Below are 13,777 nucleotides of genomic sequence, written 5' to 3'. Positions count from 1 at the left end.
GTTATCTAACCTATGTGATCACTCTTCAGTATAAAGGACTAGCAGATGGTTTCAATTTCTTTGGAGGTGTATTTCATCCAGAGAGCACCACATATGAATAGAAACAGAACATGCAAGCACTGTAATGTAAAAGACATAAACAGCATCTTCTAGCATCTTTGCGTATTTCAGTGTATCTTCAAGGTTTGGGAAAATCCGGATCTTACAGGAGACGAGAACATTAAAATTCTGAGCTAACTTTTCAAAAAGTGATTTCACCAAAGGAAGATTTATCTATCAAGAATGCACCATAATTTCCTCGCCTCGCTATACGTTGAGGACATGCACCTGTAACCAATACTAATTCCCCAAAACATTCTTACTCAATATCCAAAGTACTATGTGTCACTGTGCTCTTTCGAACCCAAACCACTCAATGCAAACTAATATCTACAATGGATATTAGCCCATGATTCTAATTACTGAAGCTCATTGAACCCTCACGTTCCAAGAAAGTTGGAACCATTGATGAATACTATGACCTATTTTAGTGTCGAGCTAGTTAGGCAGCCTATTGAAAGCTACGTGTATAGAAAACTGAAAACTCACATTCTTAGACTTTTTTCGAAGGCCAAAGCAGATATATTGTAAAACTTATATAAATTAATACCCTATAAAATAATAAACACTATAAATTAATAAATTTCGAATCAGACCAATGTAAAAAATAACAAAATTCGATAAGATAATAAAATAATATTTAAAAAAAAAATCTCCATGTAAAATATGGACCAAATAATCTCATAAATTAATAATCATGTGAATTTACATATATGTTGATATAATAATGTATGGTTCTTCTAAAGTTCATTTCTATAAGACAATTGTTACATTATATATATATTCTCTTTTCAAACTATATATATAATAAAATATTCTATAACATGTCATAAAAATAGCTAAAACTTTCTAAAACTTTTAATTTCTTGATATGCATCATTTACATTTTTATAGTTTGATAGACTACTAAAATTCTACAATTGATATTATTATTGATAATTTAAACTTATATATGTCATGTGTTTAAGTGATTTTATCTATAGTATTTACAATTTATTGTCAATAATGTTTTCTAAATATTACAAATTCAATTCTAAAATCATAAATTTACAACATTCGAATTGCTAAAATTGTCTCAATTCATAATTTTAAAATTTTTTAAACAAATTAAATATATCTATAAATTAATTAATAATTATTAATTTATAGATAAATTAATATCACTTTAAATTAATAAAATGTCATGGTCAAAACATATTCTTGAACTGTGGTTTTACTGTATTTTAGAAAGATATTCATGAACTGTGGTTTATTCAATGAATAACAATCCAAAACTAGTGAATAGTGATGACTTTAATTTGTTACATTTCATCGACATTAATAACAATCCAAAACGAGTCGATAGTGATGACTTGAATTTGTTACATTTCATTGACTTGAATCCCTCCATTCCCTCTAAATTGGGTGCAAAATGCTACGAATTTTCTCATTTTATATACACATAAAGTTGCAACAAGCATAACAATAATCATTCTCTCGTAACATCATCTTTATAATTTCTTATTGCATGAAGATGTGTAATGGATCTAGTTTCTTGGCCACACGACCACTGTTGCTGCCACTTCTGAGCTTCATAATGGCTTCCTTCTTTGACACCGCAGGTTCAACATAATTTTCTTTTTAATTGATTGATTATTTATCACACTACTCTCTTTAATTAGATTTTGTTTTCAGATTATGATCAGTATAATATTAAAATGATTTACGATTATTTTTCACTAATGATTCTTAATTTGCAAATGAAGTTGGGCAAATCAGAGTGAGCTACGGGAGAAATGGAAACAACTTGCGACCTGCGTCACAAGTCGTGGCGCTTTACCAACAACGGAACATCAGGCGGATGCGGCTGTACGACCCCAACCAGGAGGCTCTCAAGGCTCTCAACGCTCTCCGCGGCTCCCGCATCGACCTCCTGCTAGGTGTTCCAAACCCTGATCTCCAACTTGTTGCCTCCAGCCAAGCTGCAGCTGACACGTGGGTTCGCAAAAACGTCCGCAACTATAACAATGTCAGATTCCGCTACATCTCGGTCGGGAACGAGGTGCAACCCTCGGACCCAGCTGCGAGGTTTCTCCTCCCCGCCATGCAGAACATCGATAGAGCGGTTTCAGGCCTCGGGATCAAGGTCTCGACTTCTGTAGACACCAGAGGCATTTCCGGGTTTCCTCCGTCAAGTGGAACCTTCACGCCAGAATTTAGGAACTTTATCGCGCCGGTGATAAGTTTCTTGGCAAGCAAGAAATCTCCTCTGCTCGTGAATATCCACCCTTACATCAGCTACAAGAACAACATGAAAGACATTCGGTTGGACTACGCTCTGTTCAGCGCACCGTCCCCTATAGTCACTGACGGACATAACCAATACCGAAACCTCTTCCACGCAATCCTAGACACTGTCTACGCATCATTGGAGAAAGCTGGAGGCGGATCGGTGGAGATCGTGGTGTCCGAGACCGGTTGGCCTACCGCGGGAGGACCCGCCACAAGTGTGGCCAATGCGAAGACTTATGTGAACAATTTGATTAAAACTGTGAAGAGTGGATCTCCGAGGAGGCCAGGGAAAGCTATAGAGACTTACATATTTGCTTTGTACGATGAGAATTTGAAGCAGGGTCCCGAGATTGAGAAGCATTGGGGACTGTTTCTTCCGAACCTACAGCCTAAGTATGGTGTCAATTTCAACTAATAATCCTGAACACATTAGGATGAAATGGTGTGAGATAAATGGTTTGTATTGAAAAGGTTTCCAAAAAGTGGGAACTTGTTGTAATATCNTGCTAGGTGTTCCAAACACTGATCTCCAACTTGTTGCCTCCAGCCAAGCTGCAGCTGACACGTGGGTTCGCAAAAACGTCCGCAACTATAACAATGTCAGATTCCGCTACATCTCGGTCGGGAACGAGGTGCAACCCTCGGATCCAGCTGCGAGGTTTCTCCTCCCCGCCATGCAGAACATCGATAGAGCGGTTTCAGGCCTCGGGATCAAGGTCTCAACGGCTGTAGACACCAGAGGCATTTCCGGGTTTCCGCCGTCAAGTGGAACCTTCACGCCAGAATTTAGGAACTTTATCGCGCCGGTGATAGGGTTCTTGGAAAGCAAGAAATCTCCTCTGCTCGTGAATATCCACCCTTACATCAGCTACAAGAACAACATGAAAAACATTCGGTTGGACTACGCTCTGTTCAGCGCACGGTCTCCTATAGTCATTGACGGACATAACCACTACCGAAACCTCTTCCACGCAATCCTAGACACTGTTTACGCATCATTGGAGAAAGCTGGAGGCGGATCGTTGGAGATTGTGGTGTCCGAGAGCGGTTGGCCTACCGCGGGAGGACCCGCCACAAGTGTGGCCAATGCGAAGACTTACGTGAACAATTTGATTCAAACTGTGAAGAGTGGATCACCGAGGAGGCCAGGGAAAGCTATAGAGACTTACATATTTGCTTTGTACGATGAGAATTTGAAGCAGGGTCCCGAGATTGAGAAGCATTGGGGACTGTTTCTTCCGAACCTACAGCCTAAGTATGGTGTCAATTTCAACTAATAATCCTGAACACATTAGGATGAAATGGTGTGAGATAAATGGTTTGTATTGAAAAGGTTTCCAAAAAGTGGGAACTTGTTGTAATATCAAGGACAAGAAAAATAATAATATTAAGGAACATTGAACCATTCTAATTCGCTTAAGACTTGCAGAGTAAACAATCTTACCATGTTATGACACTGAAAAGAACAGGTCACAAACAATTTACAAGTATAGTTCTCATCAACTCGTAGAAGTAAAAAAAACAAAGAGTTACATGAAGGACTAGCAGATGGTTTCAATCTCGTTGCCTCCAGAGAGCACCACATATGAATAGAAACGCAACATGCTAGTACTGAAACGTAAAAGACATAAACACACGGTTACATGAATCCACTAAATATCATTAAGAGTCTGTTGAAAGATCACAAAAAGGATTTCTTACCTGACGACAACGAAAAAGCCCGGACAGAATCAGCTTCTGAGTCTACATAGTACAAAATTAAGCATTTCAAGTCAAGCAAGTAAAATTAAACAATCAGCATGATCACAAAGATGATAAATACTGTTAGGGGTGGGCTTACACCCCTTAAAAGGTCTGTTCACAATCAACTTCTAGGCCTAGTACAAAGGAAGGGTATTGTGGTCTTTTGGTAACTTGACATTCCCTTATAAATACCGGGTACAACATGCATCAAGGGGGGAGAGGAGGGAGGAAAGAGGGACCCAACTCTCTCGGTTCGTCACATAGTCATTCGCAATACGAGTGGTCCATCTTGTCGCCTACCTCTACAGGTCGTCCAGCTTGGCGTCTACCTCTGCAGGTCGTCCAGATTGTCGCCTACCTCCACAGGTCGTCCAGGTTGTCGCCTACCTCCACAGGTCGTCCAGATTGTCGTATACCTTCACAGGTCGTCCAGATTGTCACCTGCCTCCACAGATCGTCCAGATTGTCGCCTGACTACCTAGCATCTCACCCATATCACTTAGTTTCTGATAATGACCTAGCGTCCACCAAATGAAATATGAACTACGAATGGCTTGATCCTTTTCTAATGGTACATAGGCAGCCTTTCCAAAGGCACAACTATAAAACAACTCAGCTCTCTCCCTCGTTAGAACGACCTACTCTGGAGCTTTGAAGTTATGAGAGTGTTTCTCCCTTGTCAAAGAACTTACAAATACTTTGTTGAAATTCATGCATCAACAAATACCACAGCTTAAGCTGTGAAGTTCTTCCAGAGGACGATGCTGAAAGTTACTGTAATTTCAGGGTTTAATGAGAATTGTAAGCACAGAAGCTTTCATAGATAACAAAAACATTTTAATAGACATTCATGTGCACATAATGATCTAGGTTCAGAGATGACCACTTCTTAATATTACACCGTATATACTTGTATGGATTTTCATATATCCACTTATCAAGTGTATGATACCAGTAATATCTTGATGAAATAGAAAGAAGTAAATAAAAATCCTGCAGACAATAAACGAATATTACCTGCTTGTCCCTGTCGCCAAATCTTTAAGCTCAATGTATAAAGGCCTAGAAGGCCACTACCATAGAGAGAGGACACCAGTACTTAAGCTCGTGAAAACGCAAATCCAAGAAGCTCTCCACTCATAACGAGACCACCTGAGAGAAAATGCCATTTATATGAAGAAGAATTAACACCAACGAGTTACCCTGACTAGATAGTACTCTCATAATGAAAGTAGTACCATATATAAGGAAATGCCAAAACAGAAGTCGTGGATCATTGCTGCATGTTCCTCTACTGGCTCTGTTGATAATCACTTAATTGGAAGCGGTCTCATCATTGATTAGTGGTGTCGATGTATTCTCGACAAAAGGTTTTGAAACCTCAGCTCAGCTGTATAGCTTAGAGAAGCAAGTGTTTTCGTAGCTGTTTCAATCAGCGCTTCTAGTTCAGACTGCAACATTCTAAGCGTATTTAGCTACTAATGACACTATAAGAAGAAGACGATGCTCATCGGACAATCCTGACCGTCCGTTCGTTGGATTTTGAAGTTGCCAAGACTTGCAATTGAGAATCTTAAATAGAAATAGTAAAACCTTAGCTGTATGTATAGCTTAGATAGATGATTTGCTGAAATATATTGTCATGTTCATTACTAATATTATTGTAGCTCTTCTTCATTGTTTAGATCTGGTTATTAACGGGACCAATAAATTAATCACCTTTCAATCTTTCATACTGCTAACTAACTCCCATTTTATAAATTGATTTGGATGGGCAAGCTAGAAATGCAACGTAAGTGTACAACTTTATGTGAAAAAACACTCATATCCTTTGATCATCAAACTAACATGCTTAAGCGTCAAACCAAGGTTTTTTGCAGGGAGGAAATGTTTTTTAAAAAGTTACAAAGCTGGTGTTTGATAGAAAATGGATTGCAAACTGATCATGTTTCTGTATCTTTGCTTATGCATTGACAAGCTGCTACAGTTAATTGAGATATGTTTCCGACGAGGTCATCAACATAAGTGTGTGCGTATGTACATACGCACACCATAAATATTATGCAATGAAGGAAAAGTAATTGAGTTGGATAGCTTTTGCATGCGTCTCATCATGCTGCGGTTGGCTGAGCTGAAGATGGACATGTTCGCTTGAGTTATCTCTCATGTCTAGACCATTTGTGAGAAGATAATTTTTGTTTGTGATTTTCACACCCTCAACCTCTGAAACCTGGATAAGCACACACATATTATCCTCAGATAGGAGAAAAAATGTTGTATCATTTGGCTGCTAGATGCTTCCCAAAACCTCAAAGGTACCTTTTCATGCAATTCCATATTCTGTTGGTGCATTAGGTTTACTTTCTTGTGAAGGTCTAAATTCTCTTGGTGCACGAGATTCCCCTGCAACCGAAAAGATAAAGGATTAGCATTGCGCTTACTAACACTCTGAAAATGTCTAAAATCTATATATGACGGTAACTATAGAGTCCCACCTCTCGGTTGAGTTCTTGTATTTCTTGGATTAACATTTGATCCTGCAAAACGCAAGAAAAGAGTAGATAGAGTACAGCTATTACTTCTTCTTAAATGGTTCCAAAAATTGACATATCGTCACAGCATCAAAACCTTTTTCATTCGAACGCCACGAAGGCTCAGTTCAAGCTGATTTTCCAAATTCTGTAAATCGTCTACACTTAGTCCAGAGAGTTCTTGCCCCATCATTTGCCTGTCAAGTACAAGCTCTTCTGAATATGCATACTTTTCCAGAGTTACTACTACTATATACATTTCCTAATTCACCAAAAAACAAAACAAAACAAAATAGATGGGGAGTTTCAAAGTTTCTGGTTATTTCCTTCTTATGGATGGTTAAGATGTGTGGAGGTATAGATAACTCTGGAGGTGGTAGAGATACAATGGTGATTTTGGGGAACCATTCTTAATCCTTGGCTTTTTGTTCTTAATATTATTGACTTCCTATACAAATGGTAGGATACTTTTGGGTTCTGCAAAAACTAGCCGTGAACTACATATACGTTATCAGTTTTTGCATGTTAGTACATCATTCCCTGTTCTAGTTGTTACTACTGTCGAGAGTGTTTGACAAACTCAGAGGATGCAAAACATACCGGTGATTTTCTTGCAAGTTATGCAGCTGTCGCTTTAGAATCGCAGCCTCCTTTTGCCAGAACTATAATATAACAGAAATGATTTTTCAGGTGATTGAAACTGAGAAAACAAGTATTATGTTTTTGGATTAATAGGATTCTTGAATAAGAAAATGCAACATTATGTATGTAATCTGATGGTCTGGTGTCATGTATTGTGTTTTATCAAATCCTAAGTCAGCAACGATGTGTGGTATTTATGGTCTGCAAGTCTGATATGAAGAGGAATTAAAATGTTGAGATATGCTAATGAAGTTGTAATAGGCTAACATCAGTAAAAGCACCAATAACAGTCTCTCTGTTTTAGTATGTTACTAAGTTTGGTATATTCGTTACTCAATTACAGAATTAGGTCTTTGAATTACTCGTTGGGATCCATAGAGGGAGGAGTAACCACAAAGGAGGGAGTACCTGAATTTCTGAAGCGGGGTCATTTTCTGAACTGGTTTCCCCTTTGGCATCGGTGTATCTCTCTATGACCGACTTCATGCTGCCAAAAAAAGGTAGTTGCATAGTTGAAGAGTGTGGTTGGTAGGTAAGGTAACCAAGCAACATCCGCTGCAGCATTTCTCCTTACAACTTCCATTGTCAGAATTTTTTTTACTTAAAAACAGATTTTAGTCTACCCTTAGCCATCTTTGCCTACATGGAATGAAGATTCTCTGCACCCCAAATACAGATTCGCTAACAAAGAAGCAGGGTATAGATAGTGTCATAGTGAGACATAAATGTGAAGGACCATTTTAGACCATTACATTTATTTCTGACGATCTTTCTACTTAATATTTTGTTCGTTTCGACTGTAACACTTCTGATGGAACTTACAAATTCATTTTCGTTTTTTTGTTTTTGATATCTTTATATTAAAGAGAGAAACAAAAAAAGAAAAGAAAAGGACAGAACCCAGTTCTAAAACCAGGGAACTAAAAAAAATGAACAAAAAAACAGAAAATAACAAAAACAAAGATAGAAGCATTCTCCCTCTGAAACAGATCTAAGAGCAAGATTATATTCAACCTAATTAAAATAGAAAATCGGAAGGGATTGATGATATAATGATTTTTTTATAACAATAGGCAAAGTGTTTCCAAAAAGAAAGACTATACTCCTACATATCATTAAACAAATGAGCAAGTGGAATAATTTAAAAGCAAAACTTGATTATGGATGACAACGAAATCAGAAATGATTCCCCCCATCCCACTTGTGTATATTAATAAACATAAGATAATGCTGCAGCTCATTTTAGGTACATCAAACCCACCAACTAGTTGCCAATAAAGAAAAAGGAAGAGTGGAAAAGGAGACGATTCTTTCCCAAAAAAAAACCCTCTCTAACCAAACCAACAAGACAAATACTAAAAAAAAGTGGTTTATGCGCGACAGAGAGAGAGAGAGAGAGAGAGTGAAGAGTTTCTTCAACCACTAACCACTTTCCTTTTCTCTCCCACCCCCACCCCTACCTTTCCTCTTCTGAAAAAGTGTCTACCAAAATTAGTATGTTTCGAGAAACACCTCACAATCTAAAGCTCCCCTCATCTCAAACAAACATAGAAACATACATACATACAAAACAAGAAAACACAACAACACACATTATCATGTTCCCTTAATTACAAAAACCTTAGAATCTATGAATCTCTCAATTAAACCGTAAGTTAGACTTGGAAATTTCAGCCAATTCAATTGATCTACTACGAGTCTTTCCCTAAACCAATTGAAAATTTGCAAATAAACAATTAACAAGAAATCAAGATTTAGAAATTAATTCCTCAATCAACCAACCAAACCAATACCAATACCCCAAAAAAAAAAAAAAAAGTCAACCAACCAAAAAGAAAAGAAAAAAAAGGGTACCTGGAGCTGGAGAAATCGTAGAGGCGACCGGTGCTAGAGAAGATGATAACACCAACCTCAGCATCGCAGAGAATCGCAAGCTCCTTAGCTTTCTTCAACAAACCATTCCTTCGCTTCGAGAACGTAACCTGACGGCTCGTTGAGTTATTGATCCTCTTTATCGCGATCTTTCCCCTTCCCATTTCTTTCAACTCCACAAATTAAACATCATCGTCAATTTCAAATTCAAATTCCCCAATTCAACAACAAAAGAATCGAATTAATTATATACCTTTTTTTTTTTTGAAATTGAGACGAGATCTGGCTAATCCGATAACCGGAGGTGAGAGAAGAAACGGTTCAGCTGAGAGATTTGGTGGTGGTGGGTTAAGCTGTTGTTGTTGTTGTTGATCGAAAGAGGAGAAAAGGAGAGAGTAGTAGAGAGAGCCACATAAGGAAAGATCATATGATAATATTTTGTGATATTTAGGGCTAAAAGGGCTTTCTTACTATATAAACATAGATCGCTTGTTTATACTGACACTTGGCATGCTATAAGTGGGGTTTCTTTTCTTTCCTTTTTCGATACCCAGCCGGTCTATTCTCTTATCTCTTTCTTTTATTGTCGTAGTACGACAACTAGTCTGTCTGAAAATACAAAGCACTTTCCTTCTTCATATTTTTTTTTTGTCCTAAAATAAAATTAATACTTTAATGTACCCAACTATATCCTATAATGCGAGAAAAGGATATTTTAAGGATTTTTCAATTATTTAGTTTATCAAAATTTCGTACAAAAAAGTTTACAATATTGAAGAAGCTACGGAGAAGCTATCTATTTTAGCTAGATTCGGAAGAAACTAAAATTAGTTCTCTGAACAGTGTTCGAATCCGTCTTCGCTTGTAGTGAATGATGACTGATTTGTGTAATTTAGATGGATGGTTCTGATTCGTTCATTTGTGATAAACTCTCCTTAGATGAGAAACTCTCTATGTAAGTAAACTAAAATGATGGACACTAATAGATTGGACATGAAACAAAAAACAAGTTCTGTCTGTGTGTGTGTGATTTGTGAAGGCAGAGAGAAGAAACGAGGACCACCAACACCGTAAATATATATATATAGAGAGATTCTTCTGGTCGCAGGGATTTTTATTTGTACCAACCAGCAAGGAAATGCCGAAGCATGAAACAAAAGGCGCAAGCTAGACCCTGCAATATATATAACACACAAACATCAAATATTTGTGATTTCTTTCTTTCTCTAACAAACAAACCAACTTGAATCTAGAGATCATATGGGTATTAGTAACAAGTTTACCTGGAAAACAAGAAGATGAATACATAGAGTCTTTTCTGATTTCCTACCAAATATCCTCAAGTAGACGTTCACCAGTGTCCCATCTTTTGTTCCCGTCAACAGTCCCGTAGCTGGATCAAACCTGATTCAGAAGAGAGAGCAACAAATAGTCATGTCATGTGTTGCTTTTATGTAACAAAGATTCATATGTGTTGGCCTTGCTTTTATGAAAAAATGACCAAAAAAATGCTTACTTGGGGAGACGATGCCGTGGACATTTCACAATGCCAGCAAGCTGAAACAGTTATACCAAAGCAAGTTAGGTGCTTTGACATGAAATTGAAAAGTAACAACAGAAAGTGTAATAGATGAAGAAAGGCAATCAAACCTGCGGAAGCGACAGTAGAAAGTTCAACACTTGTGGAAGAAAAAAGATTAGGAGGGTTTCACTGCGAAAGAGAATTTCCAAAAGATAGAGTTAGTTAGCTGTGCAGGGTTCACACTTTAGTTAAATGCAAAACTGCAAATGATGAATCTATATGTACAGAAAAATGAGGAAGGTATGGTTGGAAGTACACCTGAAGTGACCAAGAATACCAACAACTGCCATAGTCATTCCAGCAAAGACTGTGTAAGTGTCTCCAACAAAAACTGCAGAAGGGTACCTAACAACACCAAAGATTCGACATGAATGAGGTTAGAGAAAGCAATCCGCATTGTTTGTTTACCTGATAAATTTAAGAGATAAGGACTTGAAAGTTGAAAGTATTACCAATTGTAGGCAAGCATTGCCAGTGATGTTGACATCAACGGCTGAGTAAGGTAGATTGAGAAGGCATGAGCTTGATGATACTCAGTATCAACAGATCCTCCGATTTGCATGACATTATGTATCAGGATCTACAAGTAACTGGGAATGCATCATATATTTACTTAAGAGAAACCAACCGGAGGAAAATTGGGACAAAACAAACTAAGACGCATTTTGACTGCAGAACTTACAGCAGCTGCAATAACTACGGTTTGACCGATCTCAAGGCCATTCAGACCAGCATGAATGTTTATAGAATTTGTGCAAAAGACAGCCAGTAGCGCCATATATAATTTATATATTCGTCCTGCCACGATACAAATACAATTAAGGAAAATCAATTTGAACATAGCTACTGATGGTTTTAACACTACCTAGATCAAGCACTTCCAAGCCAACATAAGAAACTAGAGGTTTCGGTATGACGATAGTTGTATGTCCAGCATATGCCATCAGCAGAGGAAGGGTTGCAAAAGATGGCAGGAGAAGTTTCCTGCAAATTGACCAATAATTAATACGCGAACAAAAATAAAGAATGAACTTAATCCAAAAACAAGAACTGCACCTACACTCTCCAAGGCACATCAAGGACGTCATCTACAAATCCAAGCAAAATCATGAAGCAAATAGATGCCAGAGCTGCATTGTACTCCACAAGCCACTGCACAAATATATTAACCAGACTGATGAAACTGCATCGAAGCAATAAATGAGCTAACAGCTACCAAGTCCACAGTTCACATCCATCTAGCGACAAAACATTGTAATTTGACATAACAGCTGAATTTAAACACATATGCAAAAGCAGAAGAAAAGAAAGATTGAAACATTGGTATAAAAAAAAAGAAGTCTCACAAATGAATGACTCACTTAGCCAAAAGAAGTGAATGATCAAAGCTTGAGCTTTTGAGATCAGGGNACTTACAGCAGCTGCAATAACTACGGTTTGACCGATCTCAAGGCCATTCAGACCAGCATGAATGTTTATAGAATTTGTGCAAAAGACAGCCAGTAGCGCCATATATAATTTATATATTCGTCCTGCCACGATACAAATACAATTAAGGAAAATCAATTTGAACATAGCTACTGATGGTTTTAACACTACCTAGATCAAGCACTTCCAAGCCAACATAAGAAACTAGAGGTTTCGGTATGACGATAGTTGTATGTCCAGCATATGCCATCAGCAGAGGAAGGGTTGCAAAAGATGGCAGGAGAAGTTTCCTGCAAATTGACCAATAATTAATACGCGAACAAAAATAAAGAATGAACTTAATCCAAAAACAAGAACTGCACCTACACTCTCCAAGGCACATCAAGGACGTCATCTACAAATCCAAGCAAAATCATGAAGCAAATAGATGCCAGAGCTGCATTGTACTCCACAAGCCACTGCACAAATATATTAACCAGACTGATGAAACTGCATCGAAGCAATAAATGAGCTAACAGCTACCAAGTCCACAGTTCACATCCATCTAGCGACAAAACATTGTAATTTGACATAACAGCTGAATTTAAACACATATGCAAAAGCAGAAGAAAAGAAAGATTGAAACATTGGTATAAAAAAAAAGAAGTCTCACAAATGAATGACTCACTTAGCCAAAAGAAGTGAATGATCAAAGCTTGAGCTTTTGAGATCAGGGACACTTACCACCGAATCTTCTGTGAAATTAAAGAACTGAAACACTATCGCCACTATCAAGAAGACAATACCGACAACAATTCCCAATGACTCAGGCCTACAAAGAAATAAGAATAAGCACATCAAAACTTACCAATGACACACACAGAAGTCAGATCATGTAACAAAGATCATCAAATCAAAGCCTAAAACATGTATAGAACATCAATTAGAAACTGAGACACTTCATACTTTTCCACCCTCCCAACAAAATCAAATCTTAAGAGACATCTATTTCAAGATATAACAATGAACACTAATACTAAATTTAAAACCTAAACAAGAAACGAGAGACAAATCAAAGAAGGGAAAGAAAGAAAGAAAAAACTAACACTTTAGCTTGTCCTTGACGAGTGCCTCTTTTATTGATATCAAAACCAAACATATTACGCCTGAGAACGTATCTAGCAGCCACAGGAATCAATTTGAGTGTGACAAAGAACCCAACCAAGCTAAGCCCAGCGTTAATAAGAATCGGACGCTTGAGCTCATTGTCAACATTGTAGTGGAAACAGAGAAGGTAAAGGTAAAGCGAACACAGAAGCGAAGAGATCACAAAGATCACTCCCAATTTCGGCGGTGCGAGACGGAAATCTTCTCCGGAAACAGTGGGTTTCTGCTCCTTCGTCGCCGGGGTAGGTTCAGATGAAGCTGGTTTGGCCGAATTAGTGACTGAAGAAGCTCTCTTACGAGCTGCCATGACGGATCCGTTGGCTACTTTGGTTCCCCGCCTCTGGATGGATTTGCTTCTTCGACTTTTCGCTAAAAGCTTCTTCAAGTCTGTGTAGGCGCATTCAATTAGAACTTGCCACTTAACAATAATACGACACCGTATCACACTTCACTTTTTTGCCAA

At 37.9% G+C, this 13,777-nt stretch overlaps 4 protein-coding genes across 7 annotated transcripts; 2 read left to right on the top strand and 2 right to left on the bottom strand.

Annotated features, from left to right (window-relative positions):
* LOC109133353 (probable glucan endo-1,3-beta-glucosidase BG3) lies at nt 1,676-2,785 on the top strand. The gene is made up of 2 exons (XM_019246384.1): nt 1,676-1,700; nt 1,845-2,785. Exons 1-2 carry the CDS (start codon nt 1,676-1,678, stop codon nt 2,783-2,785), a joined length of 966 nt encoding a protein of 321 aa, XP_019101929.1.
* LOC104792015 (probable glucan endo-1,3-beta-glucosidase BG3) lies at nt 2,805-3,722 on the top strand. Its single transcript, XM_019246383.1, has 2 exons — nt 2,805-2,814; nt 2,854-3,722. The coding sequence occupies exons 1-2, from the start codon at nt 2,805-2,807 to the stop codon at nt 3,645-3,647; spliced, it is 804 nt and encodes a 267-aa protein (XP_019101928.1). The 3' UTR covers nt 3,648-3,722.
* On the bottom strand, nt 5,944-9,631 carry LOC104792014 (agamous-like MADS-box protein AGL16). Of its 4 annotated transcripts, none has more exons than XM_010518034.2 (8): nt 9,412-9,631; nt 9,141-9,324; nt 7,695-7,773; nt 7,245-7,306; nt 6,742-6,841; nt 6,609-6,650; nt 6,433-6,516; nt 5,944-6,343 (listed from the first exon to the last, which is right to left on the bottom strand). In XM_010518034.2, the coding sequence occupies exons 2-8, from the start codon at nt 9,320-9,322 to the stop codon at nt 6,173-6,175; spliced, it is 720 nt and encodes a 239-aa protein (XP_010516336.1). In that variant the 5' UTR covers nt 9,323-9,324; nt 9,412-9,631; the 3' UTR covers nt 5,944-6,172. The 4 variants fall into 4 exon arrangements, with proteins under 4 accessions (XP_010516336.1, XP_019102407.1, XP_019102405.1 ...); XM_019246862.1 differs by having other exon boundaries at nt 9,141-9,333; nt 9,415-9,631; XM_019246860.1 differs by having other exon boundaries at nt 9,141-9,333; nt 9,418-9,631.
* Nucleotides 10,021-13,698, bottom strand: LOC104792013 (UDP-N-acetylglucosamine--dolichyl-phosphate N-acetylglucosaminephosphotransferase-like). The gene is made up of 11 exons (XM_010518032.1): nt 13,254-13,698; nt 12,892-12,979; nt 12,535-12,626; nt 12,340-12,458; nt 12,157-12,272; nt 11,193-11,320; nt 10,999-11,085; nt 10,809-10,869; nt 10,675-10,715; nt 10,442-10,562; nt 10,021-10,332 (listed from the first exon to the last, which is right to left on the bottom strand). Exons 1-11 carry the CDS (start codon nt 13,619-13,621, stop codon nt 10,273-10,275), a joined length of 1,281 nt encoding a protein of 426 aa, XP_010516334.1. The 5' UTR covers nt 13,622-13,698; the 3' UTR covers nt 10,021-10,272.

This window comes from Camelina sativa, chromosome 6 (genome assembly GCF_000633955.1).
Source record: "Camelina sativa cultivar DH55 chromosome 6, Cs, whole genome shotgun sequence".
NCBI classification, from domain to species: domain Eukaryota; kingdom Viridiplantae; phylum Streptophyta; class Magnoliopsida; order Brassicales; family Brassicaceae; genus Camelina; species Camelina sativa.
This window is presented reverse-complemented; position numbering and strand designations above follow the sequence as displayed.